Source organism: Ictalurus punctatus, chromosome 19 (genome assembly GCF_001660625.3).
Source record: "Ictalurus punctatus breed USDA103 chromosome 19, Coco_2.0, whole genome shotgun sequence".
NCBI classification, from domain to species: domain Eukaryota; kingdom Metazoa; phylum Chordata; class Actinopteri; order Siluriformes; family Ictaluridae; genus Ictalurus; species Ictalurus punctatus.
Window position 1 is genome coordinate 19,640,068 of NC_030434.2, and position 14,683 is coordinate 19,654,750.

A 14,683-nucleotide genomic window follows, 5' to 3' on the forward strand; every position below is an offset into this window, starting at 1 on the left:
CAAGCTGCTCTGAAGAGAAAATGCAGCCATGTCATTTTTTAAATAGTGTCTGTACCCAATAAGGAGTAGTTTGGTGGTAAGAATCTGGTAAGAGTGACATCTAGTTTCACAGTATAACTGGTATGAAGACTAGAGAAACAGACGAGGTCAAAGCTAAACAGTTGTGGAGTTGTGGTGAGGAAAGTTGCCAGCCCTTCATTCCCTCACATGAGCATCTTCTGCCTGGGTTCTTGTGCTTTTTGCCAGCCTCCCCATCCTCCCCTCAGCCATGCTGCTTATCCTGCACATTCCATTAACCTCTCCCCCAAGCACACTTTCAACCATTATGCTTGTTCAGATCAAATTGGGAACTCTGTGCATCCCACAGAGGAATAACATCTAACAGCAGTATTTAGGGGCTTCCTATAAATCAGAAATATAGAAAAATTTAAGAATTTGGTTTATTGAGAATAATCTTGCAAATAAAATTTTAAGTGTCTAATTTATTCCACGTTTATATTAGAAAGGGGCAAAGGAACCCTGATTAAAGAAGTAAAGGGACAAATTTTCTTTGTTTACAATGTTGGTTTGATGTTTTTCCAGGCATTTTAATCAAAATCTTTCACCGCCGGTGACCCTGGAGCTGTGAGCTAACACAACTGCTTGCTACACCACAGTGCTGCCAAGACATATTTAAACTGAGTAGTAATAAGTAGACTGACCTGCAATGTGTTTTTGTGTACTATTTCATTAGACTTATTTTTTATTATCCTTGGCATTTTATCAGGCCATGATAAAAGAACTCGAGTGATGGTAGCACATGGATCAAATAAAAGCAATCTTAAGATCACAGCTTATGAGCTGTGATACCATTTCTAGTAATGTATATATTGGTAACTGAAAAAAACAACAACCCATAATTGACAATACAACACAGAAATCTTTCGATCACTTGAAACCGCCTTTAATCATCAAGCAGAAACGTAGATGCTGGCTGTTGATGACTGAAAAGTTTTACATTATTTTCTAACCAACTAATTCAGCTCAATGGTATCTGATTAGTTTAATACAAATTATGGTACTATTGGGTGAACCAATGGAATATGGGGACAGATAACACCTGCAGATATCTTTTAAGTAATTTGTCTTTACTACATTAAATTTGTTGTATGGTTTTCTCTATTTCTTGAAAGTATTTCAAGTTTCCAAAATAGCATTTTACTTACAACAAAGAGTAAATATCACAATTTGCAATATATATGAAATCCAGATGGAAGTATCACTCTTTTTTCCCCACTGATAATACTCTTATAAAACCTGTGAACGTAGAATGTTTTCCTCTTGTAATCTGAATATATATTTGTCTCTCATTAACCTTAAGTTCTTTGTTTAATAATTGATGCAACTGTTTCCAATTTGTTACCTACCTATATAGTGTATGTGTTCTAAATTTGTTACCAAGTAAGGATATGTAACACGCTTACTTCTAACTCTACATCAAGTTCATATTCACTGTAAAGTCATGGCCAACTGCATTAATTCATATTGACGGAGGAAAATATGGACAGAGGTTCAATGCTTGACAAGACCAAAATTTGATCTTTGGACCTACAAATGTTTTTTTTTCGTCCCATAAATATGGACTCGTTTAGGTGACAGCTACTGTAGTCTTGTGAAATTAGCATTTTCTTAATCGCACCTTGCCTATAACTATCAATCTTTCTCTGAAAGACATGTCTCGGGTGTCTGTTCGTATCCGTGATGAATGGCTGGCGATCCCGTGTCCGGATCGGTCTCAGTGTATAAGCTGGTTGGGTGTGGAGGCTCTGCGGCGCTACGCTAAGGCTCACCCCAGTGACACTGTAAATGGCCAGGAAAGCTTTGTGCTCAGGAGGTGTCTGGACAAAGCTTTACTAGATTTGGATGACTCCATCAACCGCGTTCTTGACAACAACGACTTTATTGAGCTGAGTGGGTCAAAGAACGTTGTAAATGTTCTACATTTAGTTATATAGTCTGTATTTTGTGTGTGAATTTCTATATTCTTTCTTTTTTCGTATGTTTTGCAGGTATTAATGAAGACACTTGGGAAGAATCTAATGTGTTACTGTCTGGCAATATGTATCCTTTACTTGTTCTTCCATCACAGCACTGTTAAAGTCTGAAATCTAATTGGTCAAAATGTGTTGATAAATTTTCTATATCTATTCTAATTTCTACACTAACAGCTAGTACAATCACAGGGACTTGTATGGTGGATGCTTTACATAATCTAAACCTAATAATAGTAAACAGATTAGAAAAGGTGTAGGAATTAAAAACATAACCAAACAACAACAAACAACTTTACCGTCCGAAAGTGAGAGTCTTCTGACACTTCCTGGTTTCTCTATTATACGAGAAACCTGTGTTTATGAAATTTGCTGTGTTTTTTTTGTTCTTCAACGTAGAGGAAAAAAAGAGAGACTGGTGAGAGAATACTGTGTTTATAGCTGCTTTAATGTTAGTGATAACAGGATCTAACTTATTTCATAGAAGAGCCACAAGATTACATGTTATCTATGAATGAAAAATGATACACACACACACATACTTGGTAATGTCCTCAAGGTCATGAAAGTCATTGATTATTTTTTAATATAATAACTCACCCTGTTGTATTTTATTCCTTATATAAAGTACTGTGCAAAAGTCTTACAGTAGGTGCATTCAAAAAGATGCCTTCAAAAATAAAGAAATGAAACTTTTCAACATAAAAATCCACTATTAAAAGAAGTAAACTGTATTAACCTAAACAAAATCCATATTAAGTGTAACAACCCCTTGCCGTTTAACAGTACATCAGTCATCTCAGGTACACTTTGTGCAGTTTTATAAGGAACTTAGTTGGTAAGTTTTACTGAGCAGCTTGGAGAATCTGCAACAGTTCTTCTGGAGACTCGGACTGTCACACCTGTTACACCTGTTTCTGTTTTTGCAGATAAAACTGGACAGAATTCATTATGATTTTGGTCTTTAAACTGGTGTATTATGTAATATGTTGCTTCCATTATTGCCATACAAACATTTTCCTGTACATAAAATTTTTTGTTGGAAAAGTAAAGTTTGGAATTTATACATTTTGAAAAATTTACTCAATAATGCAGAAGTCATTAAATTTGTATTTAAAGGTTTGTATTTAGGGTGCCTAAGACTTTTGCACAGCACTGTATTCAATATAATCTTGTTTATTGCTACTGACTATTGTGATGCGAATTGAGGTATTGAAGCTAAGTGATTTAACTGCACAACTGAAACACTGGAGAGTTCACTCGTATTAATTGGACATTTATATTGTTTTATTGTTTGCTATATCTTTGCACTTTTATACTTTCATTAACAAAGAGTTAGTAGAAAAATCCAGTTAAAACAGCAAGAGAAGGTAGGTCCTTTAAAAGTTTAATATAGTCATGTTTACTGTCAGATTGAGTTATTATTATTATTATTATTATTATTATTATTATTATGATGATGATTTCTATGTCTGTTAAGTTTGTTGTTCATATGATCTTTTTTTGGAGTATATCTCTATAGATGGGAAAAGCCTCACAACTGCAGACCTGGTCAGTTTAGGAAAAGGCATCTATAAGATTAAGGTATAAAGATTACTGCACTACATTACAGTTTCTCTGAGAACATTTTAGACACAGAACATGGAGTGTTGTACTATGACACATATTATTATATGTCCGCACATCCCCCCCCTTTTTAAAAAGTGTTTTTTAAATTTTTTAAAAAGTTTTTTTAAGTTTAAGATGTCCCAAGGGGTTATATAAGAAAATTTTCAGTCTGTCTGTTTCAAAACATAACTTGTGAGAGCATGTCAAATACAAGAAAAGTTTCTAAGATTTCTCATCTAGAGAAAATAGTATTTTTAAACCTATTATTAGACATTTACAAATCTCAAGTCTGAAATTTCTTATTTCATTCAGATTATTTTGCTACTTTCAAGCAATAATTTGTTTTACACATTACTTAAAGTGTGCTTAAAAGTAGCACAATAATCTGCTGAATTAAATAAGAAATTTTAAACTAGTCTAAAAATGTTTACTGAACTTATATACTGATAAAATATACAAATGAAAAATATGAGATAATTTCACCTACATTCAGGATGTATGTCACTTGCTCTGATGTCATGATCATATTTACAGAAATCAGACTCATAAACATCAATAAGCATTAAAAAGAGCATCCCAGTATCAATCTGTGGAGTGTGATTTGAGTTATTTCTGTTTCTTAGCTCAGTGCTGAGGCAGAGAAACACGTCATTGGAGGCAGATATCTCATCGAGAAGATCATATCTGAAAATAAAGGTACTGTGCGTCGACTTGAATCTATGAAACACTTCAGAGTGGAAAATTGTTGATGAAAAGAGGCATAGATGTGAATTCATATGAAGTTAACTAGGAAGAATGAGAAGCTTTATTTGTGGTCGTTTTCCCCCACACATAGTAGTTGTTAAAGATCTAGGTCACATAGGTCTCAGTATGTGTTATTGCAACAATTTCAAGTTGTAATATAATATATATTATAGACTATATAGAGTAACATATCAAGTTAGAATACAGAGTGTCTGAAAAGTCAGGAACCAATGACAGTAAAACTACATATACTTAATTTTGTGTTTATTATTTACAACATTTTCTCTCAACATGTTCACTACGCATTTTCTCAGCCACTGTATCGTATGTTTTATGGATTTTGTTTGAGGTATTCTGATTGGTTCCTGACTTTTCAGACACTCTGTAACATCATATACTACATGCTTTTAGACGTGCATCTCTGTGATTTCCCCGCTGCTTTCGGGTTGTCCTGCAACTCTTTTCAAATGACTGCCGTCCTTATCATGTGAGCACGTTGTGAAATCTTTGAGCGGTGCACCTGTCAACAGATGATTAGTAGTGATTCTATGAATCTGCATATTATCGAATCACTTGTACTGACAGGGATGTTTGAGGTCGCTGCTATGGCTTTGTAGCTGTTTCTACTCAAGTGCTGTTTCACAATATTGCCACTCAGAACTTTCGGAATCTGCTTCACCACCATGATTGCTGCTTGTTGCATGAAATCTTCCCAACCAGTGCTTTTATAATGACACCAGGTGCAATTTTCTCAAGAACAGCTTTTGCAGCATTACATAGTGTATTTGAGTTTGATCTTAATAAATATGAGCGTGTAAAAAAAATAAAAGTATGTGTGTAAATTTGAAGTGCACGTATGTAGTAAAAGTATGTTAAATGACTAAAGCAAAATGTGCATTTTACCCATTATTTGATTTCATGCTTGCTTTTATTACAGTTGTTTATGGCGTTAACACAGGATTTGGGAAATTTGCACGGACAGTCGTGGGGAAAGATCAACTCAAGTAGGTTAGATATTAACTCTGTATGAGGAATATGACATCTGTCTGTCTAATATCTTTGTGTGTGTGTGTGTGTGTGTGTGTGTGTGTGTGTGTGTGTGGTTTTCAGGGAGCTGCAAGAAAATCTGATCCGCTCACACAGTGCTGGCAAGTGTTACTACATTTGGTGTAAAGTGAGATCAGTGTTTTACTTTCATAAGGGAAATTGTCTGCTGTTTCACTGATAATGTATCACCAATGAACTCCATTATGCAGCTTCTTTATGCATTCAATCATTCATCTTCAGTACCCGCTTCATCCTGACCCGTGGGGAAGCCGGAACCTATGCCGGTAACATTGGGCGTGATGTGGGATTAGACCCTTGATGGGACACCAGTCCATTGCAGCGCACCATGCACTCACTCATTCACACACCCATTCACATCAAGAGGCAATTAAGAGTTACTAATTCACATTCCAGCATGCTTTTGGGAGGTGGGAGGAAACCAGAGAATGTGGAGGAAACCTTTGAATTCATGGGGAGAACTTGTAAAAAACTCCACTCCTGCTTTATTAGTGTATGTAAAAGACATGTACGGTGCATTTAAGCATGGGAGTGTGTGTGTCTGTTTGCAGGGGTCGGAGCCCCACTGAGTCCAGAGAGGACCCGGATGTTTCTTGCTCTCAGGATTAATGTCTTAGCTAAAGGTCATAGCGGTGTTTCCTTGGAGACTCTTCAGAAAATGGTGGCAGCCTTTAATGGTAGACATTATTCAAATTCCCTCTTTCATTTCTTCTCATACTTACTGATATTTCTGAATCATCAATGGAACTCTAATGGTTACATTAATAAATAGATGTTTGTTCTTCTTTTTGTTTGTTTGCTTGTGTGTGTGTGTGTGTGTGTGTGTGTGCGTGTGTGTGTGTGAAGCCTCCTGTCTCTCCTGGGTTCCTGAGCAAGGGACAGTAGGGGCGAGTGGAGACCTGGTCCCTCTAGCTCACCTGGCTCTGGGGCTGATGGGAGAAGGACGCATGTGGTCACCACAGACCGGCTGGACTGACGCCACAGCTGTGAGACTCTGTTTCCCACAATGCACTTCCTCATGCAGAAAAATCTCATAAAATATATCCAGGAACAGTACTTTTCATTTTCATCTTTTTTAAATGTTCATCTTCATCTTTTCAAAAGGTTCTAGAAGCACACGGTCTGACCCCAATATCACTGAAACCCAAAGAGGTGTTGATATCTTTCATTATTAGGAAATGCTTTTTTGTTTACTCCTTTTATTTAGCTGAGTAGTGAAAGTGACAGCATGTCACTACATTTCAGGGACTTTCTCTGATTAATGGGACTCAGATGATATCATCACTGGGTGCTGAGGCAGTAGAGAGAGCAGAAGCGATCACCCGGCAGGCTGATGTCATCTCTGCTCTCACTCTAGAGACACTGAAGGGAACCAACAAAGCTTTCGACATTGGTGAGAATGAATAAAGTGTTGTTTTCCTGAACTGAAACAGGTTTCTCTTTTGCATGTGTCTCAACCGGAAGTAAAGTTAAAACTTTTTAAAAAATCTATCTAGCCCTGATGTCATGTGTATATTATCTCATTTGGAATTATCTAACCTGATTTAATATTATCCTGCGCTGACAAAACAAACACCCCACCTATTTGTAACCTCATTTGTTTATTAATTATAAGTTTACGACTGGAGGTGTATAATTACGTTAACTTTCAGCACTATTCACTCTGTTTCATCATCTGAGGTAAAAGTCACTCGCAACATTAAAACATTGTCATCTCTTCACTTGATTGACCTCTTTTCATGCTATCATGATTGGGGAAATATTTGCTGATTCATTTGCTCCCTTCTGTTCAGCTGATTACATTTTATATAACTTTATCAGGTTGTTGAAACATTTTAAAACTTGTCCCCTGTCATCTGAGACAAGGTGTTCAAGCACTGTGTCTCCTCTGTTTTGATGATGTGAGGTTTTAAAATACCGTTCATGGTGCATTTGGATACATCATTATTAACATAACCTGGGGTCATCGGGTGTTTCAGGTCTTTCAATATCAATCACCGTTGCCCAGGTGACCAAGCTGGGGCTGACTAAAGCTGTGACAAGCCCCACTGGCCCCATTAATGCATTCTAACCAGCACAAATCCCAGCCATCATGAGTCCAAGGATCATTCCTTTTGATCCACAGCCATCTAAAAGGCCTTCTCTGCTGCTTCTATGGTGGTTCTGACGGCCTTACTCTTGTGCTGCCCAGGAGGCTGTAGGACTTACAGGGACTGAGCTGCAAAAATTCAACACCGTGCTCTCCACCCCTGGCACTCTTCCACCAAGTAAATGGTCTGCACTTATATAGCGCTTTTATCCGAAGCACTTTACACTGTGTCTCATTCACCCATTAACACACACACACTCACAAAACAATGGTATCAGAGCTGCCATGCAAGGTGCTAACTTGCCATCGGGAGCAACTTGGGGTTCAGTCTCTTGCCCAAGGACATGTGGAGTCAACCCTACGATTATTGGCCACCCCAAGTCTGCATACTTGGATCACTTTCTTTCGTTGGCCTCCTCTGTCCTCTCCTCCCAGGGCATTGTAAGCTCTAGCATGACCACCTGCTTTGATGTTTCCATAACCAGCCCTACATCTGGTCTCAAGGTGGTCTCTGCCATGTTCTCTGGGAATCAAAGTCGAGTCAGAGCTTCACCCTTATTTGCCAGTCATGTGCTGTTCCCAAGAGCCCTGATGCTACTGGAATCCAACCACAGCCACATATAACAGCGTTTCCCCAGATCACCACATAATCAATATACTAATATCATCTTAGCTCAAAACTGACTATTTTTGCATATTCAAACATTATTTGAAAAGACATTATGCATGATATTAGAGAAAGGAAATAACGGAGGACTTCCTGTCTAAAGAAGGTGAAGGGTCTCTCTTGTTAATGTGTATTTACCTGTGTATTAAATTAACCTGTGTATTTTGTCCTGTATCAGATGTCCATGCAGTGCGGCCTCACCCGGGTCAGATTTTAGTTGCCGGGAGATTTCGCTCCCTGCTTCATTCTGACTTCTTTCCCTCAGAAATCACAGGTACAGTACAACCAGTGAAACACAATCCTTTTCGTTTCTATTGGTAGAACACACATCTATGTACTGTAATATGTTGTATGTATGGATTTGTGTATTTTACACTCCAGATAGCTCTTGAAGACCTGATAATGAGTTAAATTACGTGACGTGTTATTTGTAGACTTTTCCTGCTCTTAGTCCACCCTGACACAACTCATCACCAAAACAAATCCAGCATTTTTCTATTACACTCTTAAAAAAAAAGGATTTCTTAAAGATTATTTGGATCATTTGAAGTTATTGTACATTAAGACAAAAGGTTGTTCTAAAACATTTAAAGGTTGTTTAGCCTCCAATGCTGTTCCCATTGATCTGACTTTTGGCTTTCTGGTAGCTACACATCCACCACTCTTTTATTTGGAAAAGATTTTGTTTTCATCTTTCACCTTGTATCTTCACAGTTCCATGATATTGCTCTTGTCTTTGTTGACTTCCTGTGTTGTTGCTCTTGTTGCCCACTTGACTAGACTAAGTAGTATTTTTTAAAACATGGTTGTATTGACAGACATTAAGTGAAAAACACAACGCATCATTGTAACTGCAAGGCACTGGCTGCATTTCTAGGAATATTAATGTGTTGCTTGCTTACTGTACTATTTATTAATTTTGCTTTCATACCTCTGTAGATGAGAATTCCTACAATAGTGTTCAGGATGCCTACACACTGCGATGCTGCCCTCAGGTAACTACTCAAATGCTGAATCCTTATAAAAAATAAATAAATAATGAATGAAGACGTATTTGTATAGAAACTGGTGTTTTTTTTTTATAGGTGCATGGAGTAGCCAATGACACAGTTGCATTTGTGAAGAACATTCTCAATACTGAATTAAACAGTGCCACCGATAATCCTGTATCCTCTTTCACCTGCTTACATATTCAAGTACTCATAGCTGAGGGCTGATGGTTTGAAGGATAATCTGACCAAGCACACATCTGCTACTATTCCCGCTCACTTTAAGTGTTGTTCATAGTTTCATCCATTAGTCCTTGAGACTAAGACCATTACATATTGGCTTGAAATGGCTTTTCACACTATTCCATAGTGTATGTATAGCGCAAAACATAACTTTTATCAAGAAATATTGTCAATCAAACTGTCAAACAGTGGCGCTGGAATGAATGCTGCTCTGAATGAAGTTCAGAATGGTGTAAGAGAGAGAGACACCTCTGTTTTACTTAAGCTCCACCCCAAAAGCGAAACTTTCACACAACTTGGTATACATGCTTAACTCTACCCTTAATATTGACTATATGACACTTTCAAGAAAGCGCCTTGTGTTTCTACACTTCTTTAAGTACACATCTTAAACATGGACAAGTGTAAAAACACAAGGTGCTTTCCTGAAACTAGACGATAAATGTAATTTACAATCAAAAATGCCGTACCTCCTGTAGTCATGTCTACTTAACCTTTTTATCATTAGTTGGTATTTTCAGAACGAGGAATCACTATTTCAGGAGGAAACTTCCACGGTGAATATCCTGCTAAGGTACAAATTAAGGCAATGTTTTGTATAACATTTTTAAGCTAATTGTCTTACTAAATAAATCCAAGAAGGGGAAAAAAATTAAAAGCTTTTCTATGCAGTGTGGAAAATGTACTGAAACTACATCCTGCTTCACTTTTAAAGGCTCTGGACTTCCTGGCTATAGGAGTGCATGAGCTGGCGAGTATTAGTGAGCGGCGTATTGAGAGGCTGTGTAATCCTTTACTCAGTAACCTCCCTGCCTTCCTGGTGAAAGAAGGAGGATTAAATTCAGGCTTTATGGTGGTCCATTGCACTGCTGCTGCCCTTGGTGATAATCAAATTCCATTCTTGCATGTTTGCATATTATTTGCTGTGCTGTTAACAGTATAAATGAACATAAATATGATGTATCTCTGTAGTGTCGGAGAATAAGGTGCTGTGCCACCCGGCCTCTGTGGACTCTCTGTCCACCAGTGCAGCTACAGAAGACCATGTGTCTATGGGGGGCTGGGCAGCCAGAAAGGCCCTGAAGGTGGTCGAGCATGTGGAGCAGGGTACGGCCCCAGCGCTGCCAACCAAAAAAATTACGGATTTAAGGATAAAGTTCTCTTTCATTTACTTTTATTTCTGTCTGCAGTCCTTGCCATAGAGTTACTCGCTGCCTGCCAGGCTCTGGAGTTCCACCGGCCCTTAAAGACCACAGCACCTCTGGAGAAGGTCTATGAGCTCCTGCGCTCTATAGTCAGGTGATCACCAAAACTAAGCCTAATATACCTAATATGTCCTGTATGCCAAATAAGGGGCATAGAATTTAGATATCTGTTCAGTTCTTTAGTCTTTGGTTGTCTGTTCATCATCAAACCAGGAAAGTGCTCAGATTTGTGTTCACATTTGGACTTCCTGGTACAGAGATATGGCCAAAAAGGACAAATGTGCTGCTTCCTGTTGGTGTGTTGTTTTTACCTTGTGATGTCACTCTAAGCTTGTATATATTGTGAATTTCCCATTAGGCCTTGGGACAAAGACCGTGCCATGAGCTGTGATATTGAAGCAGCTCACCAACTCCTTCTAGAGGAAAAGGTGCGTCATTTCCAGTCAAAACTGTGTTAGCTGTTTCCTTGACCACAGTCTCGTCACTCTCTTTCTAAGTATTTTTTCAATGCAACTCAATACACGTATAATTCAGTTGCCAATTTGTGCTGCATTTGTGGACAGTGATAATGATAACAATGATGATGTGTGTTTAGGTGTGGAAGGCAGTCCTACCATACATGGTCCAGTACAAGGAGAGGGACCACCAGCATCTCTCTTCTGTTAGCTGAATTGGACGCTTTTGCACTCGCTTCTCTTGCTCACGTTCATATTTAAAAAGCTCTTTTCTCATATACAGAAAGTTCATTCAGAACTCTCACAAATATTCAGGAAATATCAGTCACTCAGATATAATTTGGATGTCATCTGAGGTGTCAACCTGTAAAAAAAAAAATTTTTTTTTTTCAGTGTCTGTGCTACCACCACCATGCTTCTTTACAGCATTTTCTAATATGACACGCATGTGACTATGATTGGTTACCCAATTGTCTTGAATAACAATGAACACAATAGTGCTCAATATGTGATGCAAATTTTAAGTAAACATTCAGCGGACATTTCAGCAGCTGTCTGAGGAACACAGGTGTTAGATTATCAGGTTATGCTATGACAGTTTTCAAATTATATATATTCAGTGCCCTCCACTAATATTGGCACCCTTGGTAAATATGAGCAAAGAAGGCTATCTTTTCACAAAAATACTCTGCTCTCATGGATATCAAACAACTGCAAACTAAATACAGGTTTATTAAAATAAAATCTTTGTTAAATATAGGTGTGGCACAATTATTGGCACCTGTTTATTCAATACTTTGTGCTACCTCCCTTTGCCAAGATAACAGCTCTGAATGTTCTCCTATAATGCCTGATGAGGTTGGAGAGCACATGGCAAGGGATCTAAGACCATTCCTCCATACAGAATCTCTCCAGATCATTCAAATTTCGAGGTCCACGCTGGTGGACTCTCCTCTTCATTTCACTAGTTCACCCCTCAGGTTTTCTATGGGTTACAAGGCAGGGGACAGGGATGGTGTTGATTTTGATGTGTGTTTTGGATCATTGTCCTGCTGGAACATTCAACCACGGCCCATTGTAAGATATTTGAAAGAGTCAATGATGCCATGTATCCTAACAAAATGTCCATGTCCTCTGGCAGACCAAAAAAAAAAAAAAGAAGCTTTATTTTGGTTTCTTCTGACCATAGAACCCGACCCCATTTGAAGATTTCAGTAGTGTCTGGCAAACTGAAGACGCTTGAGTTTGTTTTTGGATGAGAGTAGAGGCTTTTTTCTTGAAACCCTTCCAAACAACTTGTGGTGATGTAGGTGACTTCAGATTGTAGTTTTGGAGACTTTCTGACCCCAAGACGCATCTAACATGTGCAATTCTCCAGCTGTGATCCTTGGAGATTATTTGGCCACTCGAACCATCCTCTTCACAGTGCGTTGAGAAAATATAGACACACATACAATTCCAGATTGATTCATAACCTGGAACTTCTTAATTATTACCCTGATGGTGGAAAAGCTGTTTTCTTATAGCCACTTCCCATCTTGTGAAGCTCAACAACCTTTTGCCAATATTAGTGGATGGCACTGTGTGTGTGTGTGTGTGTGTGTGTGTGTGTGTGTGTATATGTGTATATATATATATATATATATATATATATATATATATATATATATATATATATATATATATACACACACACACACACAACTTTAACCTACGCTAATTATAGAACATTTAGCAAAAGGTATAATATGACATGGAAATAACCTGTCATGACACCGAGCATTTTGAAGTGTATGAAATGGTAACATGATACTTTTATATCTTTTATAGTCGTTTATATATACTTTATACTTATAAAGTCTAGCAAGTGAGATCAGGCATGATATGTCTTAGATATGTGTGTGTCATTACTCAGATGTTAACTAAAGTGTTAAAAAAAAACAACAACCCTAAATCATGAACTAATCATAACAGTGGACAGAGGGAGGTGATAAACTGAGATGATGGCTTTCTCAGGGTTAAAGTTATAATATTAATGAAGATTTTGTCATTGTATTTTGTCTCAGGAAATTTGCTAGTAGATAGCTCTGGTGCAAAGCATCTCTTCTCGTTTGAGATTTAATGGTAATAGGCACGGAGGAAAAAATATATATGAATATATATAAACATACAAATATATAATAAAGTAACAAACTAAATGTATAACAATTATTATTGAAAATGATTCAGTATTTCACAAAAGTAAAAGTTTAATGCTGCAAAGTTTTTATCTCTGTTTATTTATTTGTTTATTTATTTATTTATTTACACATTTAATTCTTCATAGAGTTTCTTTGAGGTTCACAGCTAATATGGGATTTCACACGTCTACCATATGATTGTTCCTTGGTACTAATTTAAAATCTGAATCCAGATGTCACAGCAGAAATAAGGGCTGCATTTACTGAGATTAGGAACTGGAAACACCATCACCACGACCAGTATGGCTTTAAAAATGTACCATGTCCGTCCACTAGAAGGAGCCAGATACATTGTGGCTTCATTTTTAACCTGTTTTATGGGCTGTGTTTAAAATTGCATACTTGTAGTGTATACGTCACTATTCCTTTGAGTAGCATGCAATAAGCTATACATAGGCAGTTTGCAAGAACTGGATATACTACACAATCATGTGACTACCTGTCAACAGAAATGTTGTCGAACTCCTTTATTTTTAGAAAGTGAGTAGTTTCAAGTCACGTGGGGTTTTATTGTCATTCCTCTACATAACCTGTATACACTGGACCGAAATGTCATTTCTTCAGGACCATGGTGCAACACATAACAGTACACAACACTACATAAAGGGCAAATACACAACAGTGTAAGACGTGTGCAGGACAATAAATACACAGAACATGGGCTGTAAACTGTAAACTATTTGTAGGATAGTAGCAATATGTTTAGTGTTCCATTAAGTGTCTGATGCAGCTTTGTAAAGTGTGGTGTGCAGTGGTATTTAGTCATTATTTGGTGGAAGCTGTGTGCTCCTGCACTGCCATCATGCTGAGATGTTTTTCACAGTTACTGTGACCCAAAATATGTTCATGTTTAGTTATTAAGGAGAGACATCATGGCTTTAAGGCAGAGGGGGGAAAAGCTCTATAGAGCTAAATTTGGATTAAGAGTACAATGTGAATACAATGGCTCTTGCAGTATACAGTGCCCTCCGCTAATATTGGCACCCTTGGTAAATATGAACAAAGAATGCTGTGAAAAATTTTCTTTATTGTTTAACCTTTTGATCTTTTGTTAAAAAAAAAATCACTAAAATACTCTGCTCTCATGGATATCAAACAATTGCAAAACACGGGGTTTATATATATATATATATATATATATATATATATATATATATATATATATATATATATATATATAAAAAGATATATACATTTTGTTAAATATAGGTGTGCAACAAGTATTGGCACCCCATGAGTTCATATGAGAAAAATATATTTGAAGTATATTGATTTTTATGTAAATCAATGGGAAGATGTAATCCTGATTTTTTTAAATGTATTTATTTTTTTTATTAAATGTACTTGT

The 14,683-nt window shown here is 37.2% G+C and overlaps 1 protein-coding gene across 1 annotated transcript; it reads left to right on the forward strand.

Annotated features, from left to right (window-relative positions):
• Positions 1-1,689: 1,689 nt before the first annotated feature.
• LOC108279597 (histidine ammonia-lyase) lies at positions 1,690-12,704 on the forward strand. The gene is made up of 20 exons (XM_047162182.2): positions 1,690-1,950; positions 2,049-2,100; positions 3,370-3,400; positions 3,540-3,614; positions 4,262-4,334; positions 5,320-5,386; positions 5,493-5,530; positions 5,999-6,124; positions 6,294-6,433; positions 6,552-6,599; positions 6,693-6,840; positions 8,382-8,477; positions 9,143-9,198; positions 9,289-9,369; positions 9,944-10,009; positions 10,151-10,316; positions 10,408-10,542; positions 10,626-10,734; positions 10,999-11,068; positions 11,236-12,704. Exons 1-20 carry the CDS (start codon positions 1,713-1,715, stop codon positions 11,308-11,310), a joined length of 1,890 nt encoding a protein of 629 aa, XP_047018138.1. The 5' UTR covers positions 1,690-1,712; the 3' UTR covers positions 11,311-12,704.
• The last annotated feature ends 1,979 nt before the right edge of the window (positions 12,705-14,683 follow it).